At 49.4% G+C, this 18,625-nt stretch overlaps 1 protein-coding gene across 1 annotated transcript in view; it reads right to left on the bottom strand.

Moving 5' to 3' along the window:
- Nucleotides 1-1,009: 1,009 nt before the first annotated feature.
- ING5 (inhibitor of growth family member 5) overlaps nt 1,010-18,625 on the bottom strand; it is a 24,971-nt gene continuing 7,355 nt past the window's right edge. Inside the window, exons 2-10 of the mRNA XM_015561816.1 lie at nt 16,327-16,398; nt 15,385-15,551; nt 14,223-14,334; nt 13,931-14,058; nt 12,908-13,019; nt 12,650-12,743; nt 6,832-6,967; nt 6,529-6,590; nt 1,010-4,370 (exon numbers count right to left, since the gene is read on the bottom strand). Of these exons, the coding sequence (XP_015417302.1) occupies nt 4,328-4,370; nt 6,529-6,590; nt 6,832-6,967; nt 12,650-12,743; nt 12,908-13,019; nt 13,931-14,058; nt 14,223-14,334; nt 15,385-15,551; nt 16,327-16,398 (926 nt within the window). The 3' untranslated portion in view covers nt 1,010-4,327. The remainder of the gene's footprint in view (nt 4,371-6,528; nt 6,591-6,831; nt 6,968-12,649; nt 12,744-12,907; nt 13,020-13,930; nt 14,059-14,222; nt 14,335-15,384; nt 15,552-16,326; nt 16,399-18,625) is intronic.

The raw sequence follows: 18,625 nt of genomic DNA, 5'->3' as shown, positions 1-18,625 counted from the left end.
GCTTCCACCCGCGTTCCGCACCGCCCGGCAGGGTCTCGGCACACGCCCACCCCCTCCCCGAGGCCGGACCCCCCGCAGTCCGCCGGACTGGCTCCCCCGGGAAACTGCCCACTCCCTCCTCCTACTGCGGGCCCTCAGGGGACTCTCTCCAGGAGCCCCGAGCCTTGGCCAGGAACGTGTTTGCCCCTGCACCACTGTCTTGGCAGGGAGAGGACAGGCCAACCCAGAAACTTCTACCTGGCTCTTCCTGCCTTAACGGCCCTTGCTTCCCAGGTCAGTTACTGTGGGCATCCCGCCAGCTGTCAGGTCTGTTTCAGTTAACATGGGTGGGCCCTGGGGAGACAACCACTCAGACAAACGTGACTTGCCACGACAGCCGTAGGCCCCACTGATTAGACCAGCATCTGAGACCTCGGGAACTGGTGACAGTTCAGAACTAGTGTGGATGACCAGCCCCATCCCCAAAGAGCTGGTGTTTCCTTTTCCCAGGGAGTCACCCAAAGAAATGGCTACAAGTGCCCTTGGAGTGCTCAGAGGCGGACAGCCTGTGGTACACTCCAGGTCTGTGAATGATTTTCATCTGGAAAGTGAGGCTGTGCCCCTCCATCATGGTGGCCACGTTGGGTTTCTGGACGTCGGCCATTAACTCTCAAGGAATGTCCTAAGAACTAGTTAGTCCTCAAAGGGATCTTGACACCCTGCAGGTCTTGATGGCAAACCTGTTCCAGACAAAGCACTTTTAAATCTCCATACAGCAACTCATGGCACTCTCATCCACACACTTCTTTCTTGTAAGCCTGGGAACCAACTTCTGACGCTACAACACAGCTGGGGCTCACAGCTGGTCAGTAACACGGTGAGGCCAGGGTCTTACTCAAGCCCATGGCCAGCAAACAACACTCTCCAGTTCGCCTCACATCTCCTTCAAAATTCAACACAGGATATACTCACCACCTCTGGACACAATGCTGAAGTTTTATCATTTTCCAAAATGATGTATTCTCTAATGTTTGTTCAAAAAAATACTTTGTTTATTAAACAATATATCCATAATCTATAACATGATCAAAAAATACAGATATACATCTTTACATTATTTAATAAAAAGATTTACAATATTATATTTCCTTTACAAAGGGAACATAGGTAATAATTCCTTGAAAATAAAATGTAACATTCATGTTAAAGCTGCATCATCTTTTTGGATGAATGTGGTAAAAGTGAACACCACGAAACACATATGAAGGAAGAAACTTCATAGGACTATCTCCTGAATGAGAACATTTCTTAGACTTCCCATCTTAAATGCCTCTCAGCACAGGTAATGACAACTAATCACTGTTCACTAAAAATGGAGGAAAACCTTAACTCAAATGCCCATGCGAAGTGTCCGAATCCTGTGACGGGGCAGGCCTTGGCTGTGGCATGTGGACAGTTATTGCTTGAAGCAGCCCCTGCCAAGAGCTGCCAGGGACAGGGCAGGAGGCAAGTGCAGTGTGGCTCCCTGGAACAGCACTGACACACAGCTGGCCAGTGTCCCCATGCGTCCCACCACACACATGGCTGTACACCCAGCTTCCAAGGCCCTGGCTAGTCCAGTCTCATGTCCACCTGCCTGGGGCCCAGCCCGCATGTGGGGATAGTCACTCAGGCCTCAGCCCAGCCAACAGCTCCATTAGCACAGCCAGAGATGCAGAGCTCAGCTTAAAAAACTTTTTGTTAGTGTAAATGTGTCCTGTTGGAGAACAAGGTTTCTCAAATGGTAGGTGAAAACATAGCACTGAGAATAAGAAAAATGGTTCTGCTTCTCCTCTGAACAAGACACTTCTTCCCTTACCAGTAAACCCCAGCCATGGAGGCCGCGCCCTCACCTGCTGGGCCCAGCCCAGGTCCTGCAACCTGAGGGATGGGGTTGGCTCCACAGCTGTCCTCAGTCAGGATCAGACATGGGACCTGGCAGGCACAGACAGGGTTCCAGCCTGAATCACCCCAGGACGAGGGCAGCCAAGCTGTGGGGAGCAAATCACTGTGGTGCTCCAGCCGTCCAGGGCCAGAGGCAGCCAGGTGGCCTGACATTCTTTCTCAACTAAAGCCACCCTTTTGTCTTTCTGACTCCGACGGTATTAATGGTCAGGAGTGGCGTTCAGGCATTCTCCAAACATCCCAGGGGACCTTCCTATCATGCTCATGATTTCCATTTTTTTCAAAGCTGTCTGCATATTATTTTGGTGATATTACTGTAACTGGCAAAAGTAAACACTAGAAACAGATAAGCACAGAAACTTACAAAAAGCCGACACATGGGAAGCTGCACAGTGACAAGCAAAATGACAACATCGAACTTTAAACAAAAGCTTAAGACAGAAGTTGGTCTCATTCTCAGGAAATGAGCATGGCCTCAGGAAACCAGGTGACAACTGAAACTAGCCAGCCATTAACCTGCATCCACAAACACACTGTGTTCCAGTGGCAAGTGAGTGTGTTCAAAGATGAAGTGCAAATATTAAATTCGCTTCCAAAGAATCATCACAAACTTAATGTACTTACCTATCCTCTCCACAAAAACTGGTAAAAGAATGAAGAAAAAAAATTTGCACAACCGATTCCTCACAATCTTTAAACACCTGCAATGTAAAACTAAGTTGCTAAATACAAGCGGGCTTCATGTTCCAACGCAGCTGAGTTACAGGTGCGCCCCCAACTTCTTCCTGAGCAGCAAGAAGACATCGGTTCTGAGACAGTGCATCAGGCCTGGAACCTACCAGGGACAGGCTGTGGCAGCTGCTGACCCCTACCCTAACCTCCAGCCGAGACTGGAAGGGGCACACAAGTGGAAGAGGCCCGCCTGCAGTCATTTGGAAGCAAGTCCTGCTCCCTCAGGTAGCTCTAGAAAGGACAGCAGTCTGGACACAGTCCATGCAGGGTAAGACCCACTAAGGGCCACAGACTCCAGCTGGACCCCAGCTGCCCGCTGGTATCTGCTCCCAACTGCCACATATTAACTCATTTGCAGGGAGGGGCTGGTCTAGGATGCAGCTTCACCAGTTCCTCTGCTCTATGTCCTCTCCGTGGTGAAACACTGGAAGCTAGGAGAGGATGTGGTACAGGCAGCCATGGGAAGGAAGCAGGTGGACCACTCCAGAGGACACTCCTCACAAAGAGAACGAGATTCTTCGGAAGCTGGGCATTTCACACCTTGATTCTATCTCTTGGGTCTTTTTTTTTTTTCCTGGTAAAAGGAACCCTGACTTGTCTGAATCACACAGGGTGGGTCTTGGAGAGTCCAGGACACTCCCAGAAGCCCCACTCTAGGTACCATCACAAGTGGATCTCAACATACCAAATGTATGCCATGTCCCCAACTAGTACCAAAGAGACAGTTCAAAATCAGTTTGGTGAATGCTGATTAAACAGAAAGTACACTCTAGTTTCCTAGCTTCATTCCAGAACTGCTATTGTGGCACAAGAAATTCACAAATCACATAATTGTAGTCCTCTGGGAGCCAAAGTGCTGACCCAGTGTAACAGAAACAGGTTCAAAATCAGCTCTTAGTAGACTGGATTCACTTCACAAACAGACTTCATGCGATTACAATAATTTCATCTTCACAGTAAAAACATCCGGAATTCCCAGAGAAATGGAACATCTGCCAGTCTGTTATGCTGCTTCTCATTGGTGCTGGTCGTGGTAACCTACGGCCCATCCGCCCATCCAGAGCCGTTTACTCCAGACAGTGAGACCTCAGGGAGTCCAGACTAAAAGGCAGTGCACAGCCAAGCAGACCTCCTTCTGGGAGAGGGCAGCCTTCCTGTGCAGCTGCCAGCTCCGAGCGCACGAGTCGCAGGGCGCCTTCCGGCAACGCCCACCAGACTACACACCCGTGCACTCAGCGTGGCCAATGTGCATACAGTGGTGTGGGCTCTCAGGGGAAGCCCAGGAAACTGCAGACCACATAAGGCTCACACCTCTAGCTGCAAAGTGATGGCAGTATCTGCTCCCAGCTGGCACATCCCACCGCACCCAGCACACCGCACGCATACATCCACGGAGTCATTCGGGCTCGTGGGGCTGCTGTGCTCAGTGCTGGGTCTGTACAAAAAGTCACAAGAACAAAGTCACTGTGGCAAGTCCCCATAAGATCCCTCCTCTGTGCAAACAGGGCTCAGGTGGGTTCTTGTTGATTTTAGGAATATCCAGAATTACAACTGGCCACTGAATTATTAAATATCATTCAAAACAAGGTAGCTTTAAGATGAAGGTAAAATATTGCAACGTGAATAAAGGAGTGTATCAACTTGCTCTTCTGGCCCCGGTGTCAGCTCTTCCTTACTTCTTCTTCCTCCTCTCCTGGACACACCGAGGACAGAACCTGTGATAAGAGAGACAGTGTTAGCCCTTTGCAGATTTCTGCCAGCACTCGGGAGGCCCAGACCCTGCCTCTCGGTGAAACAGCACCAGAACCAGAATAGAGACCCACAAACACAGGGCACAGCTCTCCCACCAGGAAAAATCTCCTAAGCAAGTCGCTCTATCTAGCCTGGCTGTTTTCAAATAGATACAAATCAATCAGCAAAACTGCTTTCAGACATGAGCATTCCTCTTGACCAAAACAGAAACAACACCTGCTGTCGAGCTGGTGGCCCAGTGTGGGTGCAGGATGACGTGCACGCCGACCAGGCAGGCCACAGGCTCCCAGCCCATCCTGCAGACTGGTCAGGTGACCCTGCGCAAGCAAGTTCCAGAGTCTCCAACACAGAGCACTTTCTCAGTCACTCCTAGACCATGGCAGCACACAGGGACACAAGGGACAGTCCAAACTGCTGTCCACCTCAGCCCTCCTGAGCCCCCTATCAGAAGGAAGCTCATAACCGTGTAGCTGAGCTCAACCAGGCCAGGTCTACGCTAGTGAATGGGCCCTGAGGAAGCCTCGGTCCCTGCTCTTGCCCCTGTCCCTGCCCTCTGGCCCCTACCCTAGTACAGAGCCGGCCCCAACCCTACCTCTGCCCCCTGCCCGCCCCTGACCCTACCCTACCCTCTGGCCCCTTGCCCTGCCTGCCCCCTGACCCTACCCCTGCCCCTGGCCCCTGCCTGCCAACTGTCCATGCCCTAGCTGAGCCCTGAAGAAGCAGCGCCCAGCATCATGCTCACACACGGCACACACAGCACAAGCACAGCTATCAGCTCACATCTCACTGACCAAGAAGCCTGCACACTCAGTGATCTCTAAAAAGACCACAAAGATGTACAGCCAGCGTGGCTCAGTGGTTGAACATTGACTTATGAACCAGGAGGTCCTGGTTCGATTCCTGGTCAGGGCACAAGCCCAGGTTATGGGCTCAATCCCCAGTAGGGGGGCATGCAGGAGGCAGCCAATCAATGATTCTCTCTCATCATTGATGTTTCTATCTCTCTTTCTCCCTCTCCCTTCCTCTCTGAAATCATTAAAAATATATAAAAATAAAAAGGCCCCAAAGAAATCAGGAGGAGGATAGCCGGGTTGGGTCCCCAACATGCCTCAGGCTCTGCCTATTCTCCCAGAGGCAAAACTCTTTTCCAAGGCCTGGTAGGAAACTTCCACCAGGAGCTCCACAAACAACTCAAATACAGCATGTCCAGAATCAAACTCTAATCAAACCCCTCCTGCCTCATGTCCCTTCCATCAGCTCAGGAGCTCCCCGTCATCACTGGCCAAGCCTGCCCTATGGATTGGCCTCCTGAAGCCCAAAGGGTCACCCTGATCAGCCAGGGCCCTGACCACAGTCCCATCACATTCCCATCACCCCGGCTAAAGGGCACTGTCAGGGCTGCTGCATCACATCTCAGACTTGCTGGTGCATCCCGGTGCCCAGGGAGCCCCTGCCGGGACAAGACCGCACAGGCTGAGACACTGAGCACCGCACCCGGCCCTGCTGTCATCCACCCAGGACCCAGGATAAGGCAGACTGTCCTCAGGGCATCTAGTCCCTGTCTGCATACAGCAAATGTGTCACATACACAACCAGGGAGGGTGACATCTCCACAACTGCAGCCTAGAACACGCCTGTCTTTAGCACAACTAAACAAAACCAGGTTTGTACTTAAATGGCATCATAGAGACAACTAAATACCAGGATGAATAGGAGGGGCTCAGTCCAGAGCATGTAAGTCCCTGACCAGGCAGAGCACCCGCCTGCCTGTCCCATCCGTTTAATACTGTGCTCCTCATCTTCTCTGAAAGCTTCCCCAGTGGAAAGAGCCCCTCGTTTCTCATTGTATTTAGGACTGTCCCTACCTCACCCGGAAGAGTCAGAAGGGCCATTACATAGAGCAACAGAAATGCAGGTGTTTTGCAAATATAATAGAAGATGCCCCAGGTGAGGTGGGCAGCAAATGACCCTCATCAACTTGGCCAGGGACACAGGACCAGTGTGTGACACAGCCAGATCCCCAAACCCACACCCAGAGCACCGGGGGCCAGAGCAGGGACGGTTACTAGGCCCAGCCACCCCCACCTCATGCTCGGGAAGGAGACAGAGCAGCATACTGACCATTTTCCTTTGGGCTTCGTGGTCAGGTCTACACAGGCAAAGTGAAACCACTCGATCGGACACTGCAAGGCAGCAGGGGAGAGGTGGAGAGCTGCAGTGAGCATGTAACTTGCTGTGTGCCAGACACAGAGAGTCTGCCACCTCCCCATCCCACCCCACCGTCCCCTCACCCCTCCCCACCCCAGCCCACATGGTACAGGACCCTGCCCATGGTCCCACAGGGGGATGCTGCAGCGTCCGGCTTCCCATCTCAAGGCCCCACATCTTGCGGCAGAACCCCATTGCAGCATGCCCAACACTCACATCTGGATTGTCACAGCCAATCATCTCCCCATAGGACACCTGGTGGCAGAGGCAGTAGGTGGGCTCGTTGGGGTCCACGGGCATGTCCAGCACATCAGAGGGATGCACAGACAGGATAGTGTCAGTGAACTCCGACCTACATGGACACAACAGTGTTGAGCAGCAGTTAGATGGGACCACATTGCCCCTGTGATACCTGACTGGTAGTGGAGGCAAAGGCGCATTCACATTCCGGCTTCGGGATCCAGCCCACTTGGGCACATGAAGCCATCCTGCCTCAGTCCCTCCACCTGGATAGGACCTGCTCCCAGGACTCACCTCCACCCCGGGTCGACCCAGGGCTCACCTCCACCCCGGGAGGCCTGCCCCCACCAGCTCTCTCTCCATCCCTCCCATGACAATGGCTTGTGAGTTCCCCCTAACATCCCCACGTATCTTCCTCACCCCAAAACCCATGAAGCCCACCAGCTCCCCTTCACCCTCCAAGATCTAAATCTCAGGAGTCCCCCTCTGTCCACCCATCAGCAGGGATACTTCTGACCACAGCCACCCTCCCCACCCACCTGGGAGGCAGGCCTGTTGCCATCCCCCCTCAGTTCCCCTCAGGGTGTCTAACCCAGGGGTGGGCAAACTTTTTGACTCGAGGGCCACAATGGGTTCTTAAACTGGACCGGAGGGCTGGAACAAAAGCATGGATGGAGTGTTTGTGTGAACTAATATAAATTCAAAGTAAACATCATTACATAAAAGGGTACGGTCTTTTTTTTGTTAGTTTTATTCATTTCAAACGGGCCAGATCCGGCCCGCGGGCCGTAGTTTGCCCACGGCTGGTCTAACCCATGGCCCAGCCAGGATACCACCGTGCCCACACCTCCCTCCAATCCCACAGCTCTGCAGCGGGTGATGGGACAGACGTCCACCTGTTACAGGGAAGGGACTAGGGCAGTGGTCGGCAACCCGCGGCTCGCAAGCCACATGCGGCTCTTTGGCCCCTTAAGTGTCGTTCTTCCACAAAATGCCGACTTCTGCGCATGAGCCATGAAGTGTCAACCGCACTGTACGTGCGCACCTGCACGTGGTATTTTGTGGAAGAGCCACACTCAAGGGGCCAAAGAGCCGCATGTGGCTCGTGAGCCGCGGTTTGCCGACCACGGGATTAGGGCATTTACTCTTAATGTGTTTCAGTATTTTTTAAATAAAGCTGCAAGTTACACAGACAGTATATTCCCATCAGTACAGAGACCTGCCCCCAGAGAGAGAACACACATGTTCACTGAACACACACGTGCTATGTTCACTAATTCACAGGGCAACAGGGCAGAGGGGAAGCTGAGCAAGTGGCAGGCCAGGACAACTGACATCATGACGTGGGTGACATGAGAAGTCTGCTTCCCAAGGGGAACCCCCCCTTACCTGTTCCGGTCTAGGAAGGTTTTGTGCCTTTGTGGTCACATACCAAGCTCCATAATGCCCCCAGCGTGCCACATGATGCCCCGTATGTGCTGCCCACCCCCCAGCATGAGTGCCACCCATGCAGGCTCCAGGCACATCTGAGTCTCCTCCTTCTACTCTGTCTCTGGGAATAGACAGGATTTTTTCTTTAGATCTGAAAATCATAAATGTCACAAGAACCTGCCCCATCCATGTGCTTTAACACGGCTTCAGGCAATAGTCACAGCAGTCCTCAGGCTACGACACTGGCTCCTTGTTCAAGGGCACCGGCCAGATGTGGGTGGCAGCAAGAGAAGCTAGAGGGACTTAGGGCACCACCTGGCAAGGTCACCACCTCGCCAGCAATCAGACCTGGGGATTGGTCCTGAGCCACCCCCTCTCCAGTCTCACCAGAGGGGGCTCCAGGGTGGTGGGTGCTCACGCTACCCCTGGAGGGAAGCACATAGGAAGTTGCCAAGCCTGTCCCTCGAGCAGACCAGGCAACCCCACTGCCTGAGGTGCTCGCTCGGGCCTGACTGGACACCAGAACTGTCCTCCAAGCTAATTCCCGTGAACATAGGGGGCAGCCCTCCAGCAGGGGTGGCTGCTCATCCAAGCTTTGGGATTGGGCCACAGGAGGAACTGTCCCCGGTCCACACACAGCTCCTGCCTTGCCAGAGACAGCACGGCCAGGCAAGGAAACAGCCTAACCAGTATGGCTCAGTGGTTGAGCACCGACCCATGAACCAAGAGGTCCCAGTCAGGGCACATGCCCGTGATGTGGGCTCAATCCCCACTAGGGGGCATCCAGTCCCTATTTCTCTCTCATCGATGTTTCTATTTCTCTCTCCCTCTTCTTTCCTCTCTCTCTAAAAAGCAATAAAAACATTTTAAAAATAACTAATAGCCCAGCCAGCATGGCTCAGTGGTTGAGCATCAACCTATGAACCCGGAGGTCATGGTTTGATACCATCAGGGCACATGCCCGGGTTGCAGGCTGGATCCCCAGTGTGGGGTGTGCAGGAGACAGCCAATCGATGGTTCCCTCTCATCATTGATGTTTCTATCTCTCTCTCCCTCTCCTCTCCTCTCTGAAATCAATAAAGATATGTATTTTTTAAAAATAACTAAATGAAAATAAAAAACAAACAAATAGAACTTCTTGAGAAAATATATTAAATGAATGATTCATTAAAGGAGACTAAAATTCAATTAGATACCAAGAGAAAAGAACTTGAAGACAAAGAAATAGAAATTGTCTAAACTGAGCACAGAAAAAAAAACACAGGTAAGAAAATAAGCAGAGCCTCCGTAATCTGTGGGAAAATGTCAAGCTAAATAACATACATGTAATTGGAGTCCCCTAAAAAGGATGCTTATGGCATACAATGGATTAAAATCTATTCAAGATAATCAATGGTTTGACCTGAAATAATAACAGATATATTGTGAGGCTTGTCACATGTAGAAGTAAAAATTCTGACAATAACACCAAGAACAGGAGCAGGAAGGAAGAATATGTGTGTAGGTTCTTATATTAAACATCTGTTAAAAAAACAACAACATCTGAACAATCTAAATATTGCACTAAAAGGCGGAGATTATCAGATTAGATGAAAAAGCAAGACGCAACTACTTGCTGCCTTCAAGAAACCCACTCTAAATACAAAAACATACACATGTTGGAAGTAAAAGGATGAAAAAGGAAACATACACCATCAAAAACTCACCATCAGACAGTGGGAGGGGCTGTAGTAATATCAGACAGAGCAGACTTCAAAACAAAGAACATTACAAGGAATAAAGAAATAAATTTCATAATGATAAAGAAGTCAATTACCTTTTTTTAAAAAAAACTAAATGCTCATGTAGAACCAAGTAACAGAGCTTCAAAATACATGAAGCAAAAACTGACAGACCAGAAAGGAGAAACAGATAAATCCATAATTAGAGTTGGAGATTTCAACAATCCTCTCTCAATAGTTCATAAACTAAACAGAACACTAGTAAGAATACAAAAAACTGAACAACACTATTAACCTAGCCATTGAATTCACATTTATAGAACACTCCACCCAACGACAGTAAAATACATATTCTTTTCAAGTGGATATGGAATGTTCAGCAAGACAAACCATAACCCATAACACAAGTCTTAATCAACTATAGAAGATTTAAATTATAGAATGTTCTCTGATCATAACAAAAATAGAAATTGAAATCAGAAAGTTATATGGAAAACCCCAAATTACTTGGAAACTTAGAAATCTACTCACACATAAGCTATGGGTCAAAGAAAAACCACCAAGGAAAATTTTAAATGTTTTTAATGGAATTAAAAAATATATATATCAAAATTTGTGAGATGTAGCTAAAACCAAAATTAGAAGAAAACTTACAGCCTTAAATACTTGTTAGAAAAGGAAGATATAAAAATCAAAGATCTAAGCTACTTCTAGCTAGAAAAAGTAAAGAAAAGCCATGGCCGATTTGGCTCAGTGGATCGAGTGTCAGCCTGTGGACCAAAGGGTCCCAGGTTCGATTCTGGTCAGGGGCACATGCCTGGGTTGCAGGCTCAGTCCAACGTGCAGGAGGCAGCCAATCAATGGTTCCCTCTCATCACTGATGTTTCTCTCTCACTCTCTTCCTCTCCCTTCCTCTCTGAAATCAATAAAAATATATATTTTTTAAAAAGCAAAGTAAATTTAAGTAGCTTAGTAGGAAGGAAATAATAAGAGCAGAAATAAATGCAACAGAAAACAGAGGGGTGCCATGGCCAGTGTTGCTCAGCGGTTTGAGTATCAGCCCGCACACTGATGGGTCTCGGGTTAGATTCCTGGTCAAGGGCACATACCTGGGTTCCAGGTTTAATCCCCAGCCCCAAAGTCAGGGAGCATGCAGGAGGCAACCAATTGATGTGCCACTCTCATATCCATGTTTCTCTCTCTCTATCTCTCTCTCTCTCTCCTTCTCTCTCTCCCTCCCTCCCTCCTTTCTACTCTCTCTAAATACAAAAGAAAACAGGAGGGGGGGTAGGGATCAATGAAACCAAAAGCTAGTTCTCAAGACAAAATGAGAGAAGACATAAATCATAAATTGCCACTGTCAGGTCTGAAAGAGCAGTCATCTACACAAATCCTACATCAGAAGAATCACAATATTATAAACAACCTGATGTCAGTAAGTCTGACAACTTACAAGAAACAACAAATCTTTGTAGACACATTATCAAAACTGACTCAAAAAGATACAAAAAGCCCAAATAATTCTCATAATTTAAAAAAAAATCAAACTATATACTTAAAATGAGAAAATCTTATTGTACGTAAATTATCTATAATAATAAAAGCATAATGTGCAAATCAACTGAACGGCCAAACAGCACAACAACCTTCAGGACGAAGCCGGGGCTGTAGCCGAGGGAACAAGGCAACCACCACGACTGCGAAGGCCTAATCTCATGTATCGGCCTCTAGCTCCTTAATCAAGTCCATCTCAAAGTTTAATGTCCAGAGTGTACTCGTGGGGGAAAAAACTACAAAGAACAAGTAGGGCACACACTATATATATATGTGGGTTATGTTGGTTTGGGGCAGAGTGAGGAGGTTATGGTCCCGACAGGCATTTCAAAGGACACGCCTCTCACAGCAACTCATTACACTACATTTGCTCCGTGTCGTGTTCTGCATCCCTGTAGTGCTTTACAATACAAAGGTTGGCATCTGGGTGTTTTTAAAAGATGAAAGTTTAAACACCAGATTTAATAACCAAAATTTTCCTTTTTCTTTCAAGATCTAACTCTTCAGACCTCTCCCCATAACTGTCAGAATCATCTCCACAGAAGCCAGCTGGCATTTTACCAGATTCTCTTTAGTCCAAATACTTCTGAGAAGCAACACTACAGTACAGGGGAGGGCACCAGGTGGGAGGCTTTAAATGAAGCATCTTCAAGGTCAAGTTAAATGACATGTGTGTTTAATAAATGCAATCACAATAATGAGTATATACAAAATATATTTATATATGAAATGATCAAGTGATACATAGGCAGCAACTAAACAGTGGCTTAGCCCCAACTGTGAATACACACTGTTACGTCACTCGAGAGGCAGGCATATGCTCAGAGAAGGGGCTGTGTATCCAGCCTGATGCTCTTGCAGATGGGCCACCAGGCAGGGGCAGGTGCACTCCCTGGGAATCACTGCCTACCACGCTGCTCACCTTGGCTGCTTAAGGGACTGACAGACTGACACACGAAAAGTCCACAGAACTACAGCCATGCTGGGCGTGGTAAGCACTTCCTCAAGGGTGGCTGTCACTGGTATTTAGATCTAGCAAATACTAATGGTGTGCTTTGGGGGAAAATAGAAAAGAAAAAAGGCCTCACCCTCCTTTATGCTTCTTTTTCTTTGGAGTGTCTTCTTCTGAGGTCCTTCTGCCTCGCCCCCGGGAACTTCTCTTTTCTTTCTGGCTTCGACCTTCTGAAAGACAACGCAGACTCAATTACTGTCACAGAATTCATTAAAGCAGGACAAGGTATACCCAAAAATGATATTTACTGACAGGTTCCTAACATATTTATCGGACAATTCTTCAAAACTCCATAGTTAAAAGTAACAGAATAAAGAAAAATGGATAGACTTGCTTTTTAACCCTCGTCCTCCAGAGCTCTCAAAGTCGCTACCCTCCAGCTTGTCTTTCAGGTCTGCTTCAAAGCGTGCCAGGTCTGCATCAAGCCTCCGAATGTGTTTATCCACCTGCACAGAAGATCAAGTCACATTTAACATGAAAGCAAACAGCCTGGAGTCATAGCCCAGCACCAGCCAACCACTCCGCACTAAGCCTCTACCTGAGCCTTCCGTTGACAAAGTTCTGCTAAGGTGAGGCCACCATGTCAAAGTGTATAAGAGGGTCCTTTGTGACACCTCAACCAAATAAATCCTGCTCAGGAAATATCATGAGTCGGCAATATGACAGAGAGAGCTGTGAAACACAATGGACTAGGGGTGAGGATGTTTGAGATCGAGTCCTAACTTAAAAACCTGAAGAACATTAGGTTCTTAAACAGAGTAACCAAAAAAAAAAAAAGGAAAACAAAATCTCCAGTGCTCTTTGGCTTTGGATGAGCTGGAAGGGAGAGAAGACACTGCAAGCAGGGCAGCAAGATGAGCCAAGCCTGTTCCACCCTGAAGTCACACCCACCAGGGAAGAGTGACAGTACCTTCCACGTGTGGAAATGAATTATAATCTTAAGTTCATTTTGCATCACAGTAAAAATCGACATGTGTGTTTAATAAATGCAATCACAATAATGAATATATACAAAATATATTTATATATGAAATGATCAAGTGATACATAGGCAGCAACTAAACAGTGGCTTAGCCCCAACTGTGAATACACACTGTTACGTCACTCGAGAGGCAGGCATATGCTCAGAGAAGGGGCTGTGTATCCAGCCTGATGCTCTTGCAGATGGGCCACCAGGCAGGGGCAGGTGCACTCCCTGGGAATCACTGCCTACCACGCTGCTCACCTTGGCTGCTTAAGGGACTGACAGACTGACACACGAAAAGTCCACAGAACTACAGCCATGCTGGGCGTGGTAAGCACTTCCTCAAGGGTGGCTGTCACTGGTATTTAGATCTAGCAAATACTAATGGTGTGCTTTGGGGGAAAATAGAAAAGAAAAAAGGCCTCCCCCTCCTTTATGCTGCTTTTTCTTTGGAGTGTCTTCTTCTGAGGTCCTTCTGCCTCGCCCCCGGGAACTTCTCTTTTCTTTCTGGCTTCGACCTTCTGAAAGACAACGCAGACTCAATTACTGTCACAGAATTCATTAAAGCAGGACAAGGTATACCCAAAAATGATATTTACTGACAGGTTCCTAACATATTTATCGGACAATTCTTCAAAACTCCATAGTTAAAAGTAACAGAATAAAGAAAAATGGATAGACTTGCTTTTTAACCCTCGTCCTCCAGAGCTCTCAAAGTCGCTACCCTCCAGCTTGTCTTTCAGGTCTGCTTCAAAGCGTGCCAGGTCTGCATCAAGCCTCCGAATGTGTTTATCCACCTGCACAGAAGATCAAGTCACATTTAACATGAAAGCAAACAGCCTGGAGTCATAGCCCAGCACCAGCCAACCACTCCGCACTAAGCCTCTACCTGAGCCTTCCGTTGACAAAGTTCTGCTAAGGTGAGGCCACCATGTCAAAGTGTATAAGAGGGTCCTTTGTGACACCTCAACCAAATAAATCCTGCTCAGGAAATATCATGAGTCGGCAATATGACAGAGAGAGCTGTGAAACACAATGGACTAGGGGTGAGGATGTTTGAGATCGAGTCCTAACTTAAAAACCTGAAGAACATTAGGTTCTTAAACAGAGTAACCAAAAAAAAAAAAAGGAAAACAAAATTCCTCCAGTGCTTTGGCTTTGGATGAGCTGGAAGGGAGAGAAGACACTGCAAGCAGGGCAGCAAGATGAGCCGAGCCTGTTCCACCCTGAAGTCACACCCACCAGGGAAGAGTGACAGTACCTTCCACGTGTGGAAATGAATTATAATCTTAAGTTCATTTTGCATCACAGTAAAAATCTGACTCAATGACAACTGATCAAAGTTAACATTTCAGAAAGCAGGCCGCGTACTCCAAAGATGCAGCACTTGGGGCATCAAAATCCCAAATACAAGCATTAAGGTCTCCTTCTAGAGTGTTCTTTCTCAAACACAAGTCTCTTCAGGTTTTTAAGAAATCACTGTTGCTTGATTGGGGAGGTGGGGAAGGGCATTCGTCAGGTGACGGCCTGCAGGGATGACAGAGATCTGCCACACAACATGTGCCTCATGGGACAAGGACTCCAGGTACCACGTGAGCTCTTAGTGAAGCTTACTTGGGAGGAAACAGGACACAAATTCTAGGACTGTTCCTAAAGATGACCAAAACATTGATTAAAAAATCTATATGTAACAATGGACTATTTCCCCAGCTAAATAAATAAGCAAAAGAGCAGAGAAAACAAGACACAGTCATGGTCTGGGATGAATGACACCCCCCATTTGTACTCCTCTGGAAGCATCACTCTGCCAGAGCCTGAACTGTCCCCAGCCCCCAGCTGTTTCTCACCATCTCGTAGGTTTGCATGGCCAGCTGCACCTTGTCATCGCTATACTCCTTGCACTTGCTGTAGGCACTCTGGATCTTCTGCAGATGCTCTACCCGCTGCTCTGGGGACAGAGTCTTCACTGTGGAGATGTACTCTGCGGCCAGGATGTCAATCTCCGCTTTCTTATCTGATAGAGAAATGGCTGAAAGCTAGTCCCTGCTTGAGATGCCAGAACAGGCTCACCAGATGGGCAACAATGAAGCCTGACAACACCAAGTGTCGGCAAGTGACTGACAAGCACCCCGAAGCACTGTAGGTGGGGACACGGGGGCACAGCACTCCACAGGCAACGTGTCTAAGGCAGTGTGTCTATAGACAGTGTGGCATCTCGGAGCTGAGCAGAGGCTCCAGCCAGGGCAAGGTGCCCAGGACAGTTCTGCATATGACTGCTGTCCCAGGAGCATGCATCATGTCTGTTCTGAGTCGTAAAAGTCTCTATCTGAACAATGAAGTGTGTGCTCACCTTACCTAAGACCTGGCATACTACTCTTAGGTACCCACCCTAAAGATTTAGATGCCTGCCCTGGCTGGTTTGGCTCAGTGGATAGAGCATCGGCATGCGGACTGAAGGGTCCCAGGTTCGATTCCAGTCAAGGGCATGTGCTTTGGTTGTGGGCACATCCCCAGTGTGGGGTGTGCAGGAGGCAGCTGATCGATGTTTCTGTCTATCCCTCTCCCTTCCTCTCTGTAAAAACTCAATAAAATATATTTTAAAAAAATTTTTAAAAAAAGAATCCAAGAAACTAAGTTTGGTTTAAAGTATCAGCAACTCTCTCTAGACACCATCCGAAGACATAGCCTAGGGCTAGGCCCCACAGCCCCACTGCATAGGCTGGTCACCCAGTGCCACCCCAGGATCCTGGTGCCTCCTCTCCCCCGATGTACTGAAGGCCTGAGCCCACCTTCTGTCCTCTGGTCCAGCTCACGCATCAGCTGGAAGTTCCTCTGAAGTTCACAAGGAAGGTTCTCGATACCTGAAACACAAGGACATGGACTTCTCAGGAGAGGCACACAAATCTACCTGCTGGGCTTTGATCCTGAAGTCGACAGATAATAAGCCCACTTCGTCTTCTCTTTCTGCTAGGGTTTGAAGAGGACAAGGATTAAGATACCCAGACCCTCCAGTCTAGATTACTCCACCACAGCCACCCAGTCCAACCCTGGGGTCCTCTTTGATCTTTCCCCACCTTACTCTGAAATCTGCACTGGGTAGTGCAAACCAGCACTGTTGGTAGAACTTTATCCAAGGATGAAAGCATTCTCTAAGCTGTCCAAAAATGTGGGCACTGGCCACACTGGGCTACGGAGCATGTGAAATGGGCGAGTACCCCCTGAGGGACTGAACTAATTTCACTCGTTTATTCACTTAAGGTTAAACAGGCCATGCTGAACCTCACAGGTGGAGAATCCCACGAAACACTGCTAACCTGTTAGTGCTGCCATCCTTACAGGTCAGGCAAAAGTCCCCACACACCTGCACGGCCACAACAGGCCCTGACTGGACTCCTCTGTCCAGTCTTGGCCACCCTCCACTCTCCCCACGTGCCAGTGATGAGTTAAGAGCTCAATCTAATCTTTAGAAGCTGCTGCTTAAAGCCCAGTGCTCCTCAGCTCCCCCAGAGAGCCATGAAAACTCCCCACACAGCCTTCTCAGACCTCCCTGCTCTGTCCTACTACCCAGGATTCTGCAGGACAGGCCACTCCCTGCTCTCGAGACTTATGAGCTCCTTCATGACTTTTAATTTTCTATACACTTTAAAAATAATCTGTCTGCCCATTTGATAGTAAGTTCCAGGAAAATAGGGATCATGTCTGCTTTCCTGGAACAAAGGACATGCTCAAGAAGCAAGCATGTCGCCCTAACCAGTTTGGCTCAGTGGATAGAGCACTGGCCTGCGGACTGAAGGGTCCCAGGTTCAATTCCAGTCAAGGGCATGTACCTTGGTTGAAGGCACATCCCCAGCCCTGGTTGGGGCATGTGCAGGAGGCAACCAATCAATGTGTCTCTCACATCGATGTTTCTCTGTCTCTGTCTCTCTCCCTCTCCCTTCCACTCTCCCTAAAAATCAATGAAAAAAAGTATCCTCGGGTGAGGATTAACAAAACAAAGAAAGAAGCAAGTAGGTGCCTCCTTTCCCAGCCTTCATATTCAGGCTCCTCAGACCCTCCCATAGGGGCCACTAGATAGGTGGTGGGACAGAAAGGGCAAGCCCCAGTGCTCCCAAGCAGGCACCTGAGTGCAGACCTCTCTAGTGACAATGAAGGGCGGGCTCCCCTCCAGAGCTCTCCCACCTGATCTGTACTCAGGATGGGCCAGGAGAGAACAAATGACCAGGATTGGGTAACCCCTCCTTGGGGAGAGCTGATCCCCACTGTCTCCTTCAGAGCAGGGGCTCACTCCTACTCAGCAGCCCCAGGTGGGGCGCCCAGACCGAGTGACCATGAATATCCCCAGTGCAGCAAGGTGCCCCATGCCCCCACCAGAGCCAGACACTCCCAATATGTATGTGACCTTGACAAGCTACTCGGCCTCCGTGAAATGCGGGAATAACCATCTGGTCAGGAGTGGTCAGGAGGGTCCACCCTGAGCTACAGGTAGACAGGATGCCTGCTGGAGGAGCCTCATGGACGTCAGCCCGGAACACAATCAGTCCCGGAAGTACCCCCGGGAAAAGGCAGACACCCTGGGAGACCCTCCAGGCCAGCATCGCCTCCCCATCTTCCAGATGCACATGCTGAGGCTCGGTGCCCGGAAGCGACTCCGTGGACCCCAGGCCCGGCGACCCCCAGGCACGGCTCAGCATTCAAGGGGGTTGGGGCTCACCACCATCTTGGGCCTGAGTGGTGGGAGGCAGGCCCTAATCAAGTAAGCGCAAGGCCCGAGACCAAGACAACACTGTGGAGGGCGGGGCCTACTCGGGGAGGCTGGGCCTTGGCTGGGCGTGGTTTATATGGGGCGTGGCCTGTTGATGAGGGCGTGGCCTACCAGGAGAGCGGGGCCCAGCCGAGGGGTGGAACCGCACACTGGCCCCGCCCCGCCGTGACGCACCTGGAATTGGCGCGGCAGTGTCGGTGGACCCGGCGCCGCACCCCCCGCGCGCTTCCCACCCTTGTACCCGCCCGTTCCGCGTCCGCCTCCGCCGCCGCTGGGCCGTCCCCCAGACCCCACGAGCCTGGGATCCGCACGCGGATGTTAGCGTG

The sequence above is a fragment of the Myotis davidii genome, unplaced genomic scaffold (genome assembly GCF_000327345.1).
Source record: "Myotis davidii unplaced genomic scaffold, ASM32734v1 scaffold370, whole genome shotgun sequence".
Taxonomy (NCBI): domain Eukaryota; kingdom Metazoa; phylum Chordata; class Mammalia; order Chiroptera; family Vespertilionidae; genus Myotis; species Myotis davidii.
This window is presented reverse-complemented; position numbering and strand designations above follow the sequence as displayed.